The sequence below is a fragment of the Anabrus simplex genome, chromosome 2 (genome assembly GCF_040414725.1).
Source record: "Anabrus simplex isolate iqAnaSimp1 chromosome 2, ASM4041472v1, whole genome shotgun sequence".
NCBI lineage: Eukaryota > Metazoa > Arthropoda > Insecta > Orthoptera > Tettigoniidae > Anabrus > Anabrus simplex.
The window spans coordinates 132927416-132945423 of NC_090266.1; the positions used below are offsets into that span (position 1 = coordinate 132927416).

An 18008-nucleotide genomic window follows, 5' to 3' on the forward strand; every position below is an offset into this window, starting at 1 on the left:
GATTAACTCCTCGGAAAGTACATTGATTTCCTCTGATATCTCATTAAGATTATAAATCAGGTTGCATTTTTGATCAATATTTATAAAAATGTTTTCCAAAATATTCAATAGATTTCCTTTCTTACATAAATGGAGAATTTGAAGGTCTTGTTGTATGCCCGTGAATGTATGATTGGTATCATCCATATGAGAACCGAATGCTGAGAATCTGCCGTACTTGGACGCATTAGCATGTTCATTATACCTTATGTTAAAATTGCGGCCTGTCTGTCCAATATAACTGGCGGAACACTGCTGACACTTCAATTTGTAAACACCTGATTTCTTAAATTTGCTATTGCCGCTATTGATAGTGTGCTAATTAAAGAAAAGATGGGCGTTGTTATTGGTTATTTTAAAAGAAACTTTCACATTAAGGAATAATCTACTTAAATACAGTAACTTGAGTGGGCAAGAGATAGATAATTTTATTAATATTTTGGAGTTTGTCACCACTAATAATTACTTTACCTTTAATGGCCAAATATACAAACAGGAAGGTCTTCAGTGATGAGCTCTCACATGAGGGAAGCAGGACATAATTTCACATCCATAGACAATACCATTACTGCAGGTTGCGGGAAAGTTACCTGACGAATTTCAAACGTAAATAACTCTGCAATGCAACAAGCCATTTAAAGATTTATTGTTCAGCTGGAAATAGTAGTGTTTGAAATTTGCGTCATTCATACACACTAGGTTTTGAAAATAATGTCATCCAAATGCCGACCATCCTGTTCGATGCACCTATGAAGCCTCTCGATGAAGTTCTGCATGACTCGCTTGAGCAATTTCTTGTGGTATTGCCTAGATTTCTTCAAGGACGGCAGTTTTCAGGTCATGTAGTCTTTGTGGCTTGTGTCGGAGGACGCGATCCTTCAAATATCCTCAGAGAAAGAAATGGCATGGGGCGAGGTCAGGGGAACAGGCTGGCCATGGAACGTCACCCCCTAAGGAGATGAGACGTCCTGGAAACGTTTCTCTGATGAGACCCATCGATGCCCTGGCTGTGTGTGCAGTGGCACTATCTTGTTGGAACCACACAGCAGGATTACCTAAGTGTCGGCTGCAGGAAGTTGCGTAACAGCTATACATAACGATCCGATGTTACTGTTACAGTTCTGTCCTCTTCAAAAAAGTTAGGGCCTACAAATCCAAAGTCAGCGACGGCGCACCGAACAGTAACATGCTCGCTGTGGAGGGGTCACTCATGGATCTGTTGAGGATTGGTTGCGGTCTAGTACCGAAAATTTTGTATATTAACGTAGCCTGACAAATGAAAGTGTGCTTCATCACTTGCCAGGACACTGTTGTCAGCTGCTACAGCTTCCAGGATAGTCTCACAACACACTCTGCAGTTGGCCCGATCACGTTCACAGAGTTTCTGAACATCCACCATTTTGTACGGATGGAACTTCATGTCTGCGTGTAAAATCCTCCTTACGGTGCGATCCGAGAGTCCCAGAGCACGTGAATGCCTATGCACCGAACGTTGAGGAGATTGCGTAACGGCGTCTCACTGCACAGACAGTCTCTAGTTTTCGGACACGACGAGGCCTACAAGGCGGCTTCGTTTTCACTCTCGAACCACTGTTTCTCAAACTATTCACCCATAACAGATGGTGTTCCTGCTCGGAACTTTCTTAAGTGTCTGTGAAACAAACGCTGTGTTGTGGCAACAGAGTCGGCATTTTTTAAATAAGTCTCAATCACGAAACCTCTTGTGTTCACCACTCCACGCCATGCTAGTGACTGGCTGGCTGACTGACTAGCCTGGACGAGACAATGCACGTGTTCTCCACGGCCAAGACCGCGCGCACCACAACAATAACACCTGTTTGAAAGCTGTGGCCAATACAACCTTTAGTTTGCTCCAATCTACTGCGCAACAAAATTGTGAATGGCTTGTTTCATTGCTGAGTTATTTACATCTGAAATACGTCAGGTATTTCTGCTGCACCGTTTTATCAGAATAGGTAAAGGTAAAGTAAACTCGTGTCCTCATCCCGAGGTGGTGCAGCTCTTTTCAGGCACACCCACATTGGAGGTGAGCTAAATGTACCATTTCAACCACATACCAGCCCTCCTGCCATTCTTAAATTTCTGGCAGTACCGCGAATCGAACCCGGGCCCCCGAGGACGGCAGCTAATAACACTAACCGTTACGCCACGGAGGCGGACATAGGTAAAGGTAAACTAATGAATGAATTAGAAAATTTATACATCCTTTTAGACCAGGTCTACAATAAAAATAAAAATCTGAATGATGTTACCGATGTTAGCTTACTGCGCATTTTGAACTCGAAACAAATTCTTAAATATTTTTAAAAATCTTTGTACTGAAAAGCTCCCACTACCTCGCAAAACACTACGCCCTCCCCAGCCGCCCATAAAAACTCCCCCCCCCCCAGCCAATAGCACACACTTTCAAAGCTCCGCCTACCCCCTCTTCCCCTCCATGTTCCCCATCCTTACCTTTACACCGGTACAATACTAGAAGTAAAAGCGCCAGGCAGGCAGGCACAGCCAGAGCATCCAGGCACGCCCAGCACAATTGAAGGAGTAAGTAACACGCACACGGTGACCTCGTTCAAGTTTAGCTGTCTTGCATCACAAATCTAATTCTTCCATACCTTTCTTCACATTACAGATAATTTTCAATCATACTCCAGAAGTTATGATCCAACACCTAGCAACTGTGTTGAACGTCAATATTTGAATCTATGCTGTATGATTGGTTTAAGCTGCAGTCAAATTCGACGTTGAAATTGCTGTTATGTGTTTGTTGGACGAATCCAGCTTGCTGTCATGTGTTATGAATTGAACGAACAACAAATTCTCGAAAAAGCTTAGCTGGAATTGTTGCTCGACTACGAAGGTGCAACTGCTGTTTGAGATTGTAGCTTGAATGGTGACAGAGATCCATTTTAGTCATAGACATTCTACACTTCACAATAGATAAGAAAGGAATGACCAAATTCTAATTTTAGAAAAGTTTCTTTTACCATTAAGTTTTCTTTCATTAGTAATAATTTATACTAACCATCATTTTAGATGTTTTTATTTTATCAATTTTAGGATTCCATATAAGTACGAAATAATAAGAATTTTTAAATCTTTAACATATAAGGATCGTTCAGGATCAAGACAATGACTTTAAGGTTTGAGTCAAGGCTGATGATGCCCCTGAAGGAGGGCGAAACATGTACCGAATAAGACTTAATAATATTATGTAAATCTTTACTACAAGAACATGTTTTGTATTGAAAAGGTGGTCTTAATAAACGTCAAATTCAATACGGACCAAACATGAGAATTATCACATGTAACATTCCTGTTGGGTCGAATGCAGTGAGTTGTGTTCAGTGGTACCATCAGACCGAAGTTTAGTCACCTTGGGTGAGATTCAGGGTGGTGTGATAGGGCCGCTTCTGTATACAATCTCTATGCTGAATCTACCAAGTTGTATATCTTCTACTATGGCATGGTACACTGATGACATCACTGTTTACAGGACCATTTTGCAATGAGAACGATGTAAATAGGTTAGTCAGATCTTGATAATGTGGCTTGGTGGTGCAAAATAAATAGAATGTCTATAAATGTACAGAAGTGTAATTCTTTTGTCCGTGGTGAGAGTTCATTCCATAGCTGAGAAAAACAATGAAGCAAATTTGATAAGATGCTGTTCTTGCAAGTGGAGGGAAAAGGTGCACACCTCGACCTCTTTGAGATTTGACATTGGTATGGCCGATACTGTTGTACAGGCTTCCTTCCTGGCACCCGTCTACAGTAAAGAGCATGATGAAACTAGAGATAGTTCAACGCTGAGCAGAATGACTAATTGCTCAACACAGTCATTTAAATACAGCCAGGTCACTGCCCCCCCACAACAGCTCTCTTGTGAACAGATATTGCTTTTCTGTAAAAATCCCTCGCAGGTAACATTCACATCAACCCTTCCAGCAGCTTACAGCTGAACTACCATTCCGCTCAATGTGCCCCTTTTCCCTCCACTTGCAAGAACAGCATCTTATCAAAGTTGCTTCTTTATTTGTTTTGCTCAGCTATGGAATGAACTCTCCCCACAGACAAAAGAACTACCTACTGAAAAATTTTGTAATGAGGTAGAAAGAATGTACATATAACAAAACCTTCTGTACACATCATTTTCTACTATGTGATGATGCTTGTTGTTTAAAGGGGCCTAACATCTAGGCCATCAGCACCTAATGATACGAAATTAGACCAAATGTAATGACAATTTAAAAGTCCAAAATCATTCACTGACTAGAATTCAAAACATGATGACAAAGAATGAATGGATGGATATGAATTTAAAACAATGAGTGGATCCAACGTGTAATGCCCCATTCACAGAAACTGGTGATAAACAATAAACCAAGGGACTTCTTCTACAGCACATTCCTGAATCGATGATGCTTGTAGTCTACAGGGGTCCAAAATCCAGGTCATCGGCCCCTCATAATGGTACTTATCACTAGGAAAGTAGAACTATGGTGTTAGGCATGTTGCAGTACTAATCAAAAGTAGCGTAGACTCTTGGTATTCCACACATTAGGGTACCACTCACAGGTAATTTAACGCGCACATGTAACATAGACCTATGGTGTTTCTCACATGGCAGCGCCATTTACAGGCAATGCTAACCTATGGTGTTCCTCACATAGGTGTGCTAATCACAGGGACTCGTACTATCCCGTTGTGTTCCTCAAATAGTGGGTACTAATCATAGACAAGGTAGACCCATGGTGTCACTCTCAGAGTGGTACTAACCACAGGTACTCTCTAAAATTACCCTGATTCACGCACTGTCGCTAGTAATCACAAACCTATTGTCTACCTAACATAGTGGTATACACGCAAGTAAAAGCGACCCACGGTGTTCCCCGCGTGGTGGTACTAATCACAAGTAGTCTCATGGTTCCGATTCGATCATCCCCCTTGGTTGCCCCTTACGAGAGGCAGAGGATACCGTGGGTGTATTCTTCGCCTGCGTTCCCCACCCACAGGGGGATGAGTGTTTGGTCCGCGAGAGCTATTTTATTTTGCTCAAGTCCACCGGCAAGCCAGTTAGGAGCCCCCTACCCGCCACATGGGACACACCACGTGGGAGTATCACCTCTTCCCCTGCTACGCCAGCATAGTAGGTTCGTGGTTTCTACTATGTGAATGTTCAGTATACATGGGAGGATGGATGAAAGTTTATGCGATCCAAAGTGAGTAGGTCTCTTTGCAAGTATGAATGAGTCGGCCTAGCCGAAGTGTGTGTGGCGATTCAAGTGATTGAGTGTGTGAGAGTAGAATTACTTGAATGTTGAATGGGTCGTGTTAATATTATGTAAATAATATATCTATGTAAATACAGTAATTGTACATAAGCAGTGATGTATGGCCTTTCTCCATTCATTATCCATGAACTGTATCTATGAGGGCGAATCAAAAAGTAAGTTACACTTCCAAGTTATGGCCTTTTATGAAACCACCTACACATAGGCAACATGGCTGTGACAACATACAACGTAAGTTCACTTTTTCACAAGTCCCCAAGAGACTGTAAACATTTCTCAAAACGGTCAACCAACTTTTCGATTCCGGATGCGTAGAAATCACCTCCAACACTATGTAACCACCTGGAGACAGCTGCTTTCACCTTCTTATAGTTTCGGAATAGTCGCCCGAGATCCTTTTTCAGCTTACTGAACACATGATAATCACATGGCGCTAAGTCTGGACTGTATGTTGCCATACCTGCCACTTGAATCGCTGCAGCAGTTGGGATGTTTGGCGTACCATGTGAGGGGTTGCATTATAGTGCACAAAATCACCAGCTCGCTGTGGACGATTATTCCGAAACGATGAGGAGTTGAAAGCAGCTGTCTCCACGTTGTTACATAGCAATGGAGGTGATTTCTATGCATCTGGAACCGAAAAGTTCGTTCCGAGAAATGCTTACAATCTCTTGGAGACAGTGGAAAAGTGAACTTACATTGTATGTTGTCATAGCCGTGTTGTCTATGCGTAGGTGGTTTCATAAATGGCCATAACTTGGAAGTGTAACTTACTTTTTGATTTGCCCTCATACAATTTGTGGAAAATAAATAATAATAATAATAATAATAATAACAATAATAACAACAATAACAACAACAACAACGTTCAATTGCTTCTGAGAAAAGTTTACATGCATGGAATTGATGCAATACCATGTGCTCATATTTATTTTTCTTTTTTAGTGACTGTACATAACACACATCCTTGCATCTAATACAGAAGGATGGGAGATGAGAATTATGTGGGTAGAATAAAAAGTAACACAAAATTTCTGAAATAATGCCCGTGGCAGGTGTATTTATTTAGTACAAGTCACATATAGTAAAATGTGCTTTTCCAGCTATGTTGATTTATTAAATTGAATGCACATTCTCTTTCACAATAATAGGTTCACATTTTATAAAATTACCATCATATCGCACGTGGAAACAAATGATGCACGTTAAATTAGGAACGACCCTTTCTATCCTGATTTAACTCCAAAGAAAATTTTCATCATAAAATGGAAATGAACCTACATTCATGAAATTAAATGCAGTGCTGTACATGGTAGTAAAGTGGTTGTTTTGGAAGACAATGGGACTGTGCAAGTCAGAAATGTACAGGCAGGGAAAAGCCATACCTGAATAATACAGGAATAGTTGAATGAGAATTATTAATAAAGGTAGAGAAATTCAAAGGCACAGAAGAGGGAAGTTATTTCCCTCATGCTCATTACGGCAAGGGCAATCATATTTTTGTACAAAATTGCAACATTTTAGGTTGATTTCCTAATTATGAATGATATTTACATATGATGTGTCAGAATAGAGGAATGAAAGCTGCTTCATTCTGATGGGATTTAGCCATAATGATAGTCTTTCCTACTATATTACTATAAAATAACCTATGAACAATTAATGGAAGTACAATATTTGTAGCTGCAAGCAAACATATAAGTGTAAAAATATTCACAGGGCATCTTCCCTATTAAAAAAGGTCAGTGATAGACTTGCATTTAATGATTATGAAAATATAGTTATCTACAAATATTCACAATACAGCTCCATAAAAAAACCCTCTCCAATTAGCAGATGGAAATACAATCCAACATTATGAAAATATAACTATCTACAAATATACATATATAACTTCTCTTTAACAAAATAATACATGACTAATTCCAGAATCACATTCAACTTCTTGCCCCATTCTAAAAGGTTCTGTAATTAACTCACAACCATTCAACAAGTTTGGAACAATAATCTTGTAATGGAATTTTTATTAATACTGAAGAGTTAATGCAACTGTATTATACACTCATTGTAGACCGACTGTTGACATAAAACTGATGTCCAGACACCAGCAGTGTTATGACGTACAAACCAGCAGCAATCCAGCAGTTGTAGGCATTCTGTAACATTGACGACATGAAATAAATAAATATTGACTTTTGAGCTCCGAGAAACCAGCTTAACAACAATTAAATATACAGCATTCTCCCCTCTCTCTTTTCTGTGTATTTCCATGAAAGTGTACAGTTAAGGATGAGTGAACCTTAGCATTTAACACTGTATGGTGATTCAGTAAAACCTGTCTTAAAAGGGCCCTCTGTTAAGCGGAAAATTGCTTTTAACAGAAAATTACCTCAGTCCTCAATTTGGACATAATATGTAATGCGAATCACTCTAGATTAAGTGGAAACTGTCAAATATGAGAAAAGGAACCAAAACATGTCCTTAAACAGAAAATTTCCAATTCTCCTAGTGGACTGTTTAGCAATATTTTAACCATCTTATACATACTACATAGCCTGTAATACAAGGACAGGTACTGCATATGGCAGAGTACATCCTTCTTTCCCAGTCTTTGTTTTGAGGATTAGCTGCTTGATATTTTCTTTGGCCGATTCGACCGCCCAGACAATCCACTTTCCAAATAGTACTCTACTGTACAAACAGCTATCATCTGTGGTTCAGTAGTTCTCACTACAGGAAAAAGGGGGAGAAACGACAGTGCAGACTGAAGACTTACGAAGATATCAAAAGTTCAAAGGAGCTGCAGCAATTCGCCCCACGGCGCTGGTTGAAATTTCTGAGGATCATCATCATAATTTATTCGTCAACCTAATATAAATATGTCTTTTGGAATATCAATTGTGTCTTCTCGAGTGGCTGATTAGTCCAATTCTAGACCTACAGACTCTACTGCAGTGATAGCACACACTAGTAGTAGCAGCATAGGGTCGAAAGAGAACACCTTTCTTTGGTTTTGCTTGTTCTTTCCTGCAATTCAGTCTCTCTGATTCTACGGAATTTTATTCTCTCCTGATCAAAATTTTTAACTCCACCATATACAACTTGGTGCCATTTTGCCCTATCATTTGGTTCTACAGTAGTTTCCCAGTTGATATTTGACATTTCTCCAAATTGCATTTCAAAATATCCTGATGTCGTTTTAGCTGCCCTCCATGATAACGCAGTCCATTCTTCAGTTGGGAATATACGATTTGCTTTGAGAGGAGTGTTTTTGGCATGCGACTGATATATCCAGACTAGCATAGTTGATTCCTTATTATCTTCGCTCCATGCCTGTAGTGTTGAATTTCACGAGAATACCGACGTTTGCCACTTAATTTTCAATAGCCTCTGCAATCATCATTGATGGTATCCCTTCAGGCATTGCAGGTGTCTTCTATAAGTAGTCCAAGTCTTGCAGCTGCAAGTAAGTGTTGGAATTATGACAGCATTGTAGACATTGAGCTTTGTTGTACCACTTATATCTAGATTCCTGCATGGATGCGGATATCCGCAAAGTTAGTGTCTTGTTGGATCTAAACTATGTGGCAGCGGGGATAATTTTGCTGATAATTTATAAATAATGATGTTTATTGATTTTCACTATGCTCTAGAAATCTCGACAAGTCAGTATTTCATGCTGTTATTTTTGGTTTTGGTGAGGCGACCCTTGGTACTGGTGTGGAAGAATCTTCTTTTGCTACTGCTTCCCCCCCACACCTGTGGGGTTGCGAGTGTGAACTGCATTGCACAGGTGGATTTGGACCCTGTTTTACGGTCGGATGCCCTTCCTGACGCCAACCCCATATGGAGGGATGTAATCACTATTGTGTGTTTCTGTGGTGATTGGTAGTGTGGTATGTTGTCTGAATATGATGAGGAAAGTGTTGGGACGGATACATACACCCAGTCCCCGATCCAGAAGAATTAATTAGAAGCGATTAAAACCCCCGACCCAGCCGGGAATCGAACCCGGGACCCTCTGAACCGAAGGCCATTACGCTGACCATTCAGCCAACGAGTCAGGCTTGGTGGGGAAGAATGATGGTATATAAAGAGCAAAATTCCTAAGAACGATGAATGAAGTAAGACAAAGTGGTACTGCCATCGTGTATTGATTTTATAATGCCCCATTTTTAGGAACCAATGAGTAGGATGAATTGAATGCCGTTGAGAACTGTTACAATAGGTGCTTTCATTTTGACATGCATTTGCCACTTGCCTTTATTTTCAATGCCTAAATCCACCACATTTTGTGGAGAAAACATTACATTTTTATTCCATTTTAGCTGGCTGAAATGAGGAATTATTAAAAAAGAAAGCAATTTTTACAAGCCCTGTTGTCTTATCAGCTAATTCTTTCCTTTATTTTCTTTAATTAATAACAAAATTATTAGCGGGAATAAGCACAAAATGTCGTTCGTCACAGCTAACCGATTTGTATAGTGGCACAGCAAGTAGTGGAGACTATGTGCTGTGAGGAAGGGTAGCAGTGGTATATGTTTTAGCCAAGGTCATAGACACAGGTATGATTCACCCGCTTGTCGTGGGCATTCGTCAGTCTGGCAATCTCTTTAGTGTCAGTTAGTTTCTTAGTGTGTAGTCAGATATTAAACGATTTTTAATTGCATTATCACACCGTACTTCTATTTAATTGTAAAACATGTGTAATGGTGTTCCTTTGGAGAAAATTGTATTGTACAGTATTGAACCGAAATCTCAAAAAGCTATTATTACCACACTTAAGTTGGTAAACTGTCACCCTTTACCTCTCTGTCAAAATTCGCTCGGAGAGCATAAAAAACTTACCACTTTGTAGTTTTTTTCCAGTTTCGATGTATATAAACCCCTCCTTCCCCCGGGGTCACTATATGCCACAAACCCGGGTACTTTTTGTTGTCTGTACATTTTTTGCCCCCTTACTTCTAACTGCCAATCGCCGCTACTCCTAAATCTACGTAAACACATATCTAGTATGGGACAGGATATCGGAATAAATACACTTAAAGTTATGATGTAATAATAAATGCTGTCATGTATTAATTTACAGTCCGGTAGCAGATACTGTTAACAGTTCCCTGATACCTGTCGCTTCGCTATCAGCCGTGTGCAACGTAAGCAGCTTCCAAACTGGAGGCAAGTATCTCTCCGAGTGTCCACACGTCAAGTTATCTGCCGGTCAATATAGTAGTTCTTGTGAAGTCTGTATGTTATATTACCCTACGTGACAAGCACAGTCAACATTGCCTAGTGGTTTGGTGATCATTACTAAGTGAATATTTTTGCAAGTGTTCAGTCTAAGGTAAACGTATAATTATGGATCAAATATCCCACAGAGTAAAACTAGGCAAATATACATTACTGCGCGAAACAAAGTTTAAATCGTTGATGTGGCAGAAATTTAGTTATGTTTCTGACGGTAACGAGAAAGTGAAAGATGTAGTAGGGTGTTTTATTTGCAAGAAAGTGTATCATTACACAGGACATAAATCTGGAACTTCAAACTTAATAAAACACAAATGTGAAGGTAACGAAAAGAGCATAGTTAGTTTTTTTACTTCTAAAACAGGTATCAAGAAACCAGACATTTCATCGAATTTGAAGACACTTGCGACAAAACAACTGAAGTTTTGTGTCTAAAGATGTTATGCCTTTTGAGATTGCATCAGGGGACGGATTCACAGAATTAGCACAGTTCCTTATTGATGTCAGAGCAAAATACAGAGCAGTAACTGCTAAAGAGTTATTACCTCACCCAACAACTGTATCAAGGAATCTGAGGGTAACCGCTGATCTTCTTTGAGAAAGCGTATTGAAGGAGATACACAGTATATTTAGTGATATTGGAGGAGGAATAACATTGGAACTATGGAACGATTCATATTGCAAATGAAGTTACTTGGGCATGACTATACATTATATTGCTGATGGTAAACTTGAAGATCGTGTATTGTGTACCAGAGAGTTGGACAGTGATACAAAGAAAACCGGAGAACGTATCAAACTTGAGCTCGTAAAATAATATTGCGATTGATCAATTTATCTAGTGCCATGGGCAATATTGTATTTGCGACAAACAGAGGCTGGAATATTATAGCAGCTCTTCATCAGAGTTAAAGAATTTCATGCTCAGCACACATACTCAACACTGTGTTGGAGCACACAACAAGCGGTGATGGTGAAGTGTAAACAAGTGATGTGCAAGGATTAGTAAGTTCTTGTCTAGCGCTCACAACTTTCTTTAAAAGATACGGCCTTCAAAATCGTTTAGAGAAGTCTTTGAAAGGTGATGTAGACACACGATGTAATAGCAAACTTTGCAGGTTTGACTCCATTGATTCGCAGTGGATTAGAATGCTTGAAGTTCTAACCAAAAAGAATCATGAAAACTGATAGACTGCATAAAAAAAATGTTAGATGATGTCAGTGGCTTCCTAACACCTTTCAAAAATGCATCTGATGAACTGGAGTCTTCAAAAGCACCAACCCTTTATTTGACTATATTGTGGAAATTAAAAGTGCAATCGTTTCTGGAAGAAAAGGAGGATAATCCCAAGTTAATTTGCAGTTTAAAGGGCTGAACAAGATCTCTTGACTATCAAGTGGGAAACAACAGCAGTGCATAAGCTAGCTCCCTACTTACACCCTAAGTACAAGAATATAAAATTCCTCAGTGAAGCGGACAGAGACGAAGCGAGATCTGACACTAGGAAGATCAATGCAACAGGAAGTAACCAGCTCCAAGTTGCAGAAAAGTCCTACTCAGAGCCTCCAGCGAAGAAGAAGAAGAAAAGTAAGGGATTTTTTAGTGAATTTGAAAATTCGTCTGACGAACAAGCAATAGACACTAGTGCTACAGTGAATGAAGTTTCGAGGTACAATAATGAAGAGATCAAGTCCATGGACCTACATGATTTGATTACTTGATGGCGTGAACATGAAAACCAATATCCTCATCTTTCCAAACAGATCTATTTTATCCATTCCATTTCAGCAACTAGTGCTCCCTCGGAGAGAGCTTCTCCACTGCAGGGCAAATAATGCGAGATCGGCAGACGTCTCTCATACCAAAATCAGTTGACATCATATTCCTGAACAGCGATCTTCCACGCTAGCCAGGTAACTGCATAATTTCTTTCTTTCAATAACACAATTTTTAAATACAGTACTGTGTACAGGTAGCCTTATTGCAGAACTAAACTGAATATGAACTACAAAACAAAAATTCCATCGGTGGAAATTATGTATTATACATAGTTCACGACATTTCATAGATTTTGATTGTGCTATTCACAATATTTTTGTGGGTTATTTTATTCTATAGAGTATTAGAGTATTATGTACCTTTGGTTTTCATTTTGAATTCAGAATCCTCTTGGTCACTCACAGTTTGTGAACTGATGTGTTGAAAAATATATATAGACATTAAGGTAGATTATGTAAAAAGGTTTGTTTCCAGGTATAGTTTCACTTGACTTCGCAAATATTTTAAAAACATATCTGGAGAGTTTCTTTGTAAGCGCCGATGTTAAAAAAAGGTACCTCAGATTGTCATTCAAGTTTTGCAGCAATATTTCATGTTATCTTATAACAGGGCATGGTTTTTAGGTTTTAAACTGTTTTGTTCATTGCTAGCCTGTTTGAATACGTTAAAAGATTTATGCATTTCAATACATTGGCTGCAATATAGTTAAATAGTTGCAATATCCATGGATAACCATTCGCGGATGTGGATGAAGGTAGTGCGGATGCGGATAATATTTTGTATATCCGCGCAGGGCTCTATTTATGTCATGATTATCAAAGACTCTGTTTGGTGACATTCAAAACTGGCACTGGCACTACCACATCTTATGTGATATTGGATTTCTGTATCATTGTTTGTACAGTGTTAAAAGGTGGCTGCCAAGATAAGGAAAATAATTTATAATCCACAAAGTTTGATCACTAATTATTGTGATATTTGGAGTATTCATATAAGCAATGAATTTCAATGGAGTATTCTTATTAGAATTTGATGAAGTTTGGTATAGGATTCGAGTCTTAGCAATATTAAGCTTGATAATAATCGTATGGCCTCAGCTACCGTGTGCAGACATTTCAATTTGACGCCATCTGGCTGTCTGCTCGTCAATTTAGACGTTCCGTTTTACTCTAGGCCCCCACTAGATGGCAGACCGAGTAAACCGAAACTCTCTTGGGCGTCTATGGCTGAGATTTAATTAATTTTGTCGGGTAAACACCAAATGTGTCACCAGAGATCTTTTACATGCCGACATCGTACGACATGGAGTGTCGAATGGACCTTTTTCCGCCCTTCAAAAATCCGACTACCTCTGCCGGGTTTGAACCCGCTATCTTGGGATCCGGAGGCCGACACTCTACCGCTGATCCACAGAGGCAGCTATTAAGCTTGATAAACATTTGGGATAGTTTGCAGATCAGCTAAAATAACACTGTTCATCTTCATACTGAAGTTCTACAACCGTCACCGAGGACACTTTGGACTTAGCTCACAGTCTGCTAATATAAAACAGATTTCCGTCAGTTCTGTATGCATTTTATACTCCCGATGGCAGTTTATCATTTACAAAGTGGAGCACTGGTTCTTGCAAATACTGAAAATAATGTTGGGGCAATTACACAGCCCTGCCTGACTCCAGTTGTGATGCAGAAACGATCCCAGAAATATTACTGGAAAGAACAGTAGGTAACATGCCATCATCATGCAGCAGTCTCAGTATCTGAATGAATTTGTCTGGACATCCAATCAGAGATAAGACTTTCCAAAGAGCTTCTCGATTAACGGAGTCAAAAGCCTTAACAAGATCTATAAAATCCATATACATAGAAGAGTAGATTTTGTTCTCTAGATTCTTTTTGCATTTGTCTTGCAATGAAGATCATAGGGCCTACATCCATTGTGCTTCAATTGGGCCTAAATCCACACTGTGTTTTTGGTAGATATATTTCAGCTAAAGGCAGTAGACAATTGGACAATACTCTAGAGATTATTTTTCCTGTGACAGAGAGTAAGTATATTCCTCGATAATTGCCACACTGGGTTTTATCACTATTTTAAAGATGGTGATGATGAAAGTACCCCGTAGTTCCGCAGGGACTGTTCCTGTGTACGAAATTTTGGTAAATCAGCATTTGTGTATACTCTAGTAGTATAGGGCCTCCTTTCTTTAACAGCTCTGCTAGAATTCCATCTGGTCCACAGGCCTTATTATTCTTCAGCAGTTGAATGACCTTTCAGATTTCTTGAAGAGAAGAAACTTCACCTAAATGATCTTGAGTTGGTTGTCATGTGTTACAATCAAACACATTTACTTCAATAGGCAAATTCCTATTTACGAGGTCTTGAAATTGTTCTTTCCAACATGAAGCTATTGAGTCAGGATCTTTGGGAACTTGAGTACCATCCTTGGATTTCATACAGTTCAGACCTTTGGTAGAGGGACCATAAATAATTTTAGTGGCGCTGAACAAGGCGCTGGTGTTGTTCTATGCGATGAAATTATCTGTTACTTCTATTTGTGGTTTCTTAATCTACTTATCTGTGAGGGGTGCAGGGAAAGGATATCATCTTCTTTCTGTGGGGACATGGTAGCTGTGTGCTGGAATGATTCCGCCCCCAAGTTGTTTACGTCGCACTGGCACAGATAGGTCTTATGACAATGAGAATGAATGCATGCTAATAGCAGAAAAGGGAATAAATGGGTAGTAAGGATTCAAAGAGCACTTTATAAGATTTCATTTTTATTGATAAAACATAACATAACCTACACAAAGGTCTCTGTTTTGAATCACTGCCTAAATTCATTAAATTCAGTACTGATAAATATAACCTGGCCCACATTCCAGATGTACTATGTATCATAGTAACCACCAGTGGGATTCCTTAATAGCCAATGAAAAATCTTCAGGGCTGGCAAGAGCTCAACTTTGGTCTACTGTATAAAAAGTACAGCTATTTCAAAGAAGTCTTGTTCAGTCTGGAGGAAAAACTGACTGGCAAATAAAGTGTTCTTCAAATTTACTCACATTCCAATTGGGAAATATTTTACAGCCACTAAAATCTTACTAGTTAGCTCTGTAGTCTACAAACAAATTTTAGTCTGTCCTGAAATCATGAAAATGATAAGTAGATAACACTTCATTTTAACAGAAATAGGTCAATATCACAACTTCTTGATATTACAAATTTAAAGATAAGCATAATGGAAGAATAATTACAATCATGTTAAAAAATTTAAAGATAATTACAGACTTTTACTTTACTAATAGCACACTCCAAATATTTAACACCATTATGTATGTATATTTCTTTTATTTTACGAAAGGTATATACAAAAGCCATTATAGAAACATTAAGGCCTGGCACAATATTGTAAAAATGAAGCAGCACTTACATCCTGATGGAATGATGCAGTCAGGGGCAGCATGAAAGTGTAAGAAGACATATAAATAATTGATCCAAACACAGAAAAAGCTAGATAGAAAACCACACAGGAAAGAAATTAATGGAGGGCAAAAGTGAATGTATATTTTGATAGCCTACACAAAGTAAACATCGTTTCTGGCACAGTTTAAAATCAAAGAATCCTTCCGTTTGTCCTTCCGCCCATCATTACAGACTGTTATGCCTTTCAGAATTCAGCTGCAAGCCTATGTGAATTTACCAAATGGCTTCACAATCCTCTATTTGTAACTAGCTCTGTGGCCATGTTTAGTTCAATACCTCTTAACCTTAAATCTTTAGAAACTGAAACTAACCACAGTCGTCTTGATCTCCCTCTACTTCTCTTACCCTCCATGACCAAGTACATTATTTTCCTCTTTCATTCGCCTCACATGACCCCACCATCGAAGCTGGTTATGCATACAGCTTCATCAATCAAGTTCATTCATAACACTGCATATATCTCCACATTCAGAGTACCCTCTTGCCATTGTTTGAACCTGTTTGTACCAGCAACTTATGAATCAGAAATCCTGAGTTCACCCAGCTTTCACTCCTGTACAGCAAATGTTGTTCTGAAAACAGGCTGATGTAAAGACAGTTTTGTCCAGGACCTGACAGAATACTGTTGATCACAACTGCAAGCTCACAGCATTAACTTTGAGATAATCAATAGGGTAAAAATAAAATCACAGTGGAGAATTGTAAAGAGAGCAGGAGATACAACGTAATACAGCAGGGTTAAAATTGGTTTCAAAGTAAAATAGGATTGGTATTGAGTTTGACTGAGGTACCTTCTGATTGAATGCAGTAATTACATCAATCTTCAAGCAGTGAAAAAGAAGGTGACCAAAATCCAGTGTGATTTTAGATCACAATGAGGTTATAACCAGCAGATCTTCAGTATACTCTAGGTAAGTCAGAAATACTATGAAAGGGCCAATGATCTTTAAATAACAACACCGAGCTCTATAGCTGCAGTCGCTTAAGTGCGGCCAGTATTTGGGAGATAGTGGATTTGAACCCCACTGTCGGCAACCCTGAAGGTGGTTTTCCGTGGCTTCCCATTTTCACACCAAGCAAATGCTGGGGCTGTACCTTAATTAAGGCCACGGCCTCTTCCTTCCCATCAAATACTTCGAGAGGAATAAACAGCTATGTTTCATGGACATAAAGGTATAACAAGTACTAATAATAATATTGTGGGCTTTATGTCCCACTAACTACTTTTACGGTTTTCGGAGATGCCGAGGTGCTGGAATTTAGTCCCGCAGCAGTTGCTTAAGTTCATGAAATGGGCCCAAAATGTCAATTTTCAATTTATCTTTTATTTAATAGTAGAATTTATTGACAATATGTTCCCAAAGTTTCAAGGATGAAATTTCATCCAAACTGCCTGAAAAATAATAATTAAATATGTGACGCGACCTTACTGCCACGCCCACTTTTGAAGCATTACTTCAATACTAGCTCGGTGAAGAATGATTTCGTGGATTTCTTTCAAGCAAACTTGCACGGGATACATCTAGAAGGCTGTGATGCATACTCTTTGGTTTTTTATATCGTCTATGATTGTGTTCCGCATCTTAGAATCAGTACTAAACCAGCTGCTTTGTTTATGAAGAAGCAATAAATTCTTGTTTTGCGTTCTGCTACTGATGGAGATTTATGCAAGTGTTCGATTCTTTCATCATTCAATAATGCTATGGTCACAAAGAGTGTATAGAAGACCGGATAAACTGATTTTGCAGAAGTTAGTGAACGCAAGACATGAGAAACAAACCAGGAATGAGGTTAGGTCCGAAGTAAGAACTGTATTGGATACATATTTTACATGGTGTAAACAGATGAATAACCCATTCGTAATCTGTGCCTCATTAGCTGCTGTAAATATCTACAGGATCAGAGGGATAATAACCCCTATATCCACAAGCAGAGGCTTCCATAATGTATCCTAGATGTTGTCAAGCCCACTTACAGGTTTCTGGCCGATCCTGAACTTCTCAAAACGTGTGTTCTTGGCAAAGCCCAAATCCAAATGAATCTCTAAATTGACTCGTAACGAAACGATGCCCTAAAACCACATTTTCATCTGCTAGAGTTATCGGAATTGCAACGTATGATACAGTTCTTGTATTTAATGGTGGGAA

At 39.0% G+C, this 18008-nt stretch overlaps 1 protein-coding gene across 1 annotated transcript in view; it reads right to left on the reverse strand.

Moving 5' to 3' along the window:
- Positions 1-6382: 6382 nt before the first annotated feature.
- Positions 6383-18008, reverse strand: part of LOC136863935 (ribonuclease kappa-B) — a 34197-nt gene continuing 22571 nt past the window's right edge. Inside the window, exon 3 of the mRNA XM_067140380.2 lies at positions 6383-7507. Within this exon, the coding sequence (XP_066996481.1) occupies positions 7406-7507 (102 nt within the window). The 3' untranslated portion in view covers positions 6383-7405. The remainder of the gene's footprint in view (positions 7508-18008) is intronic.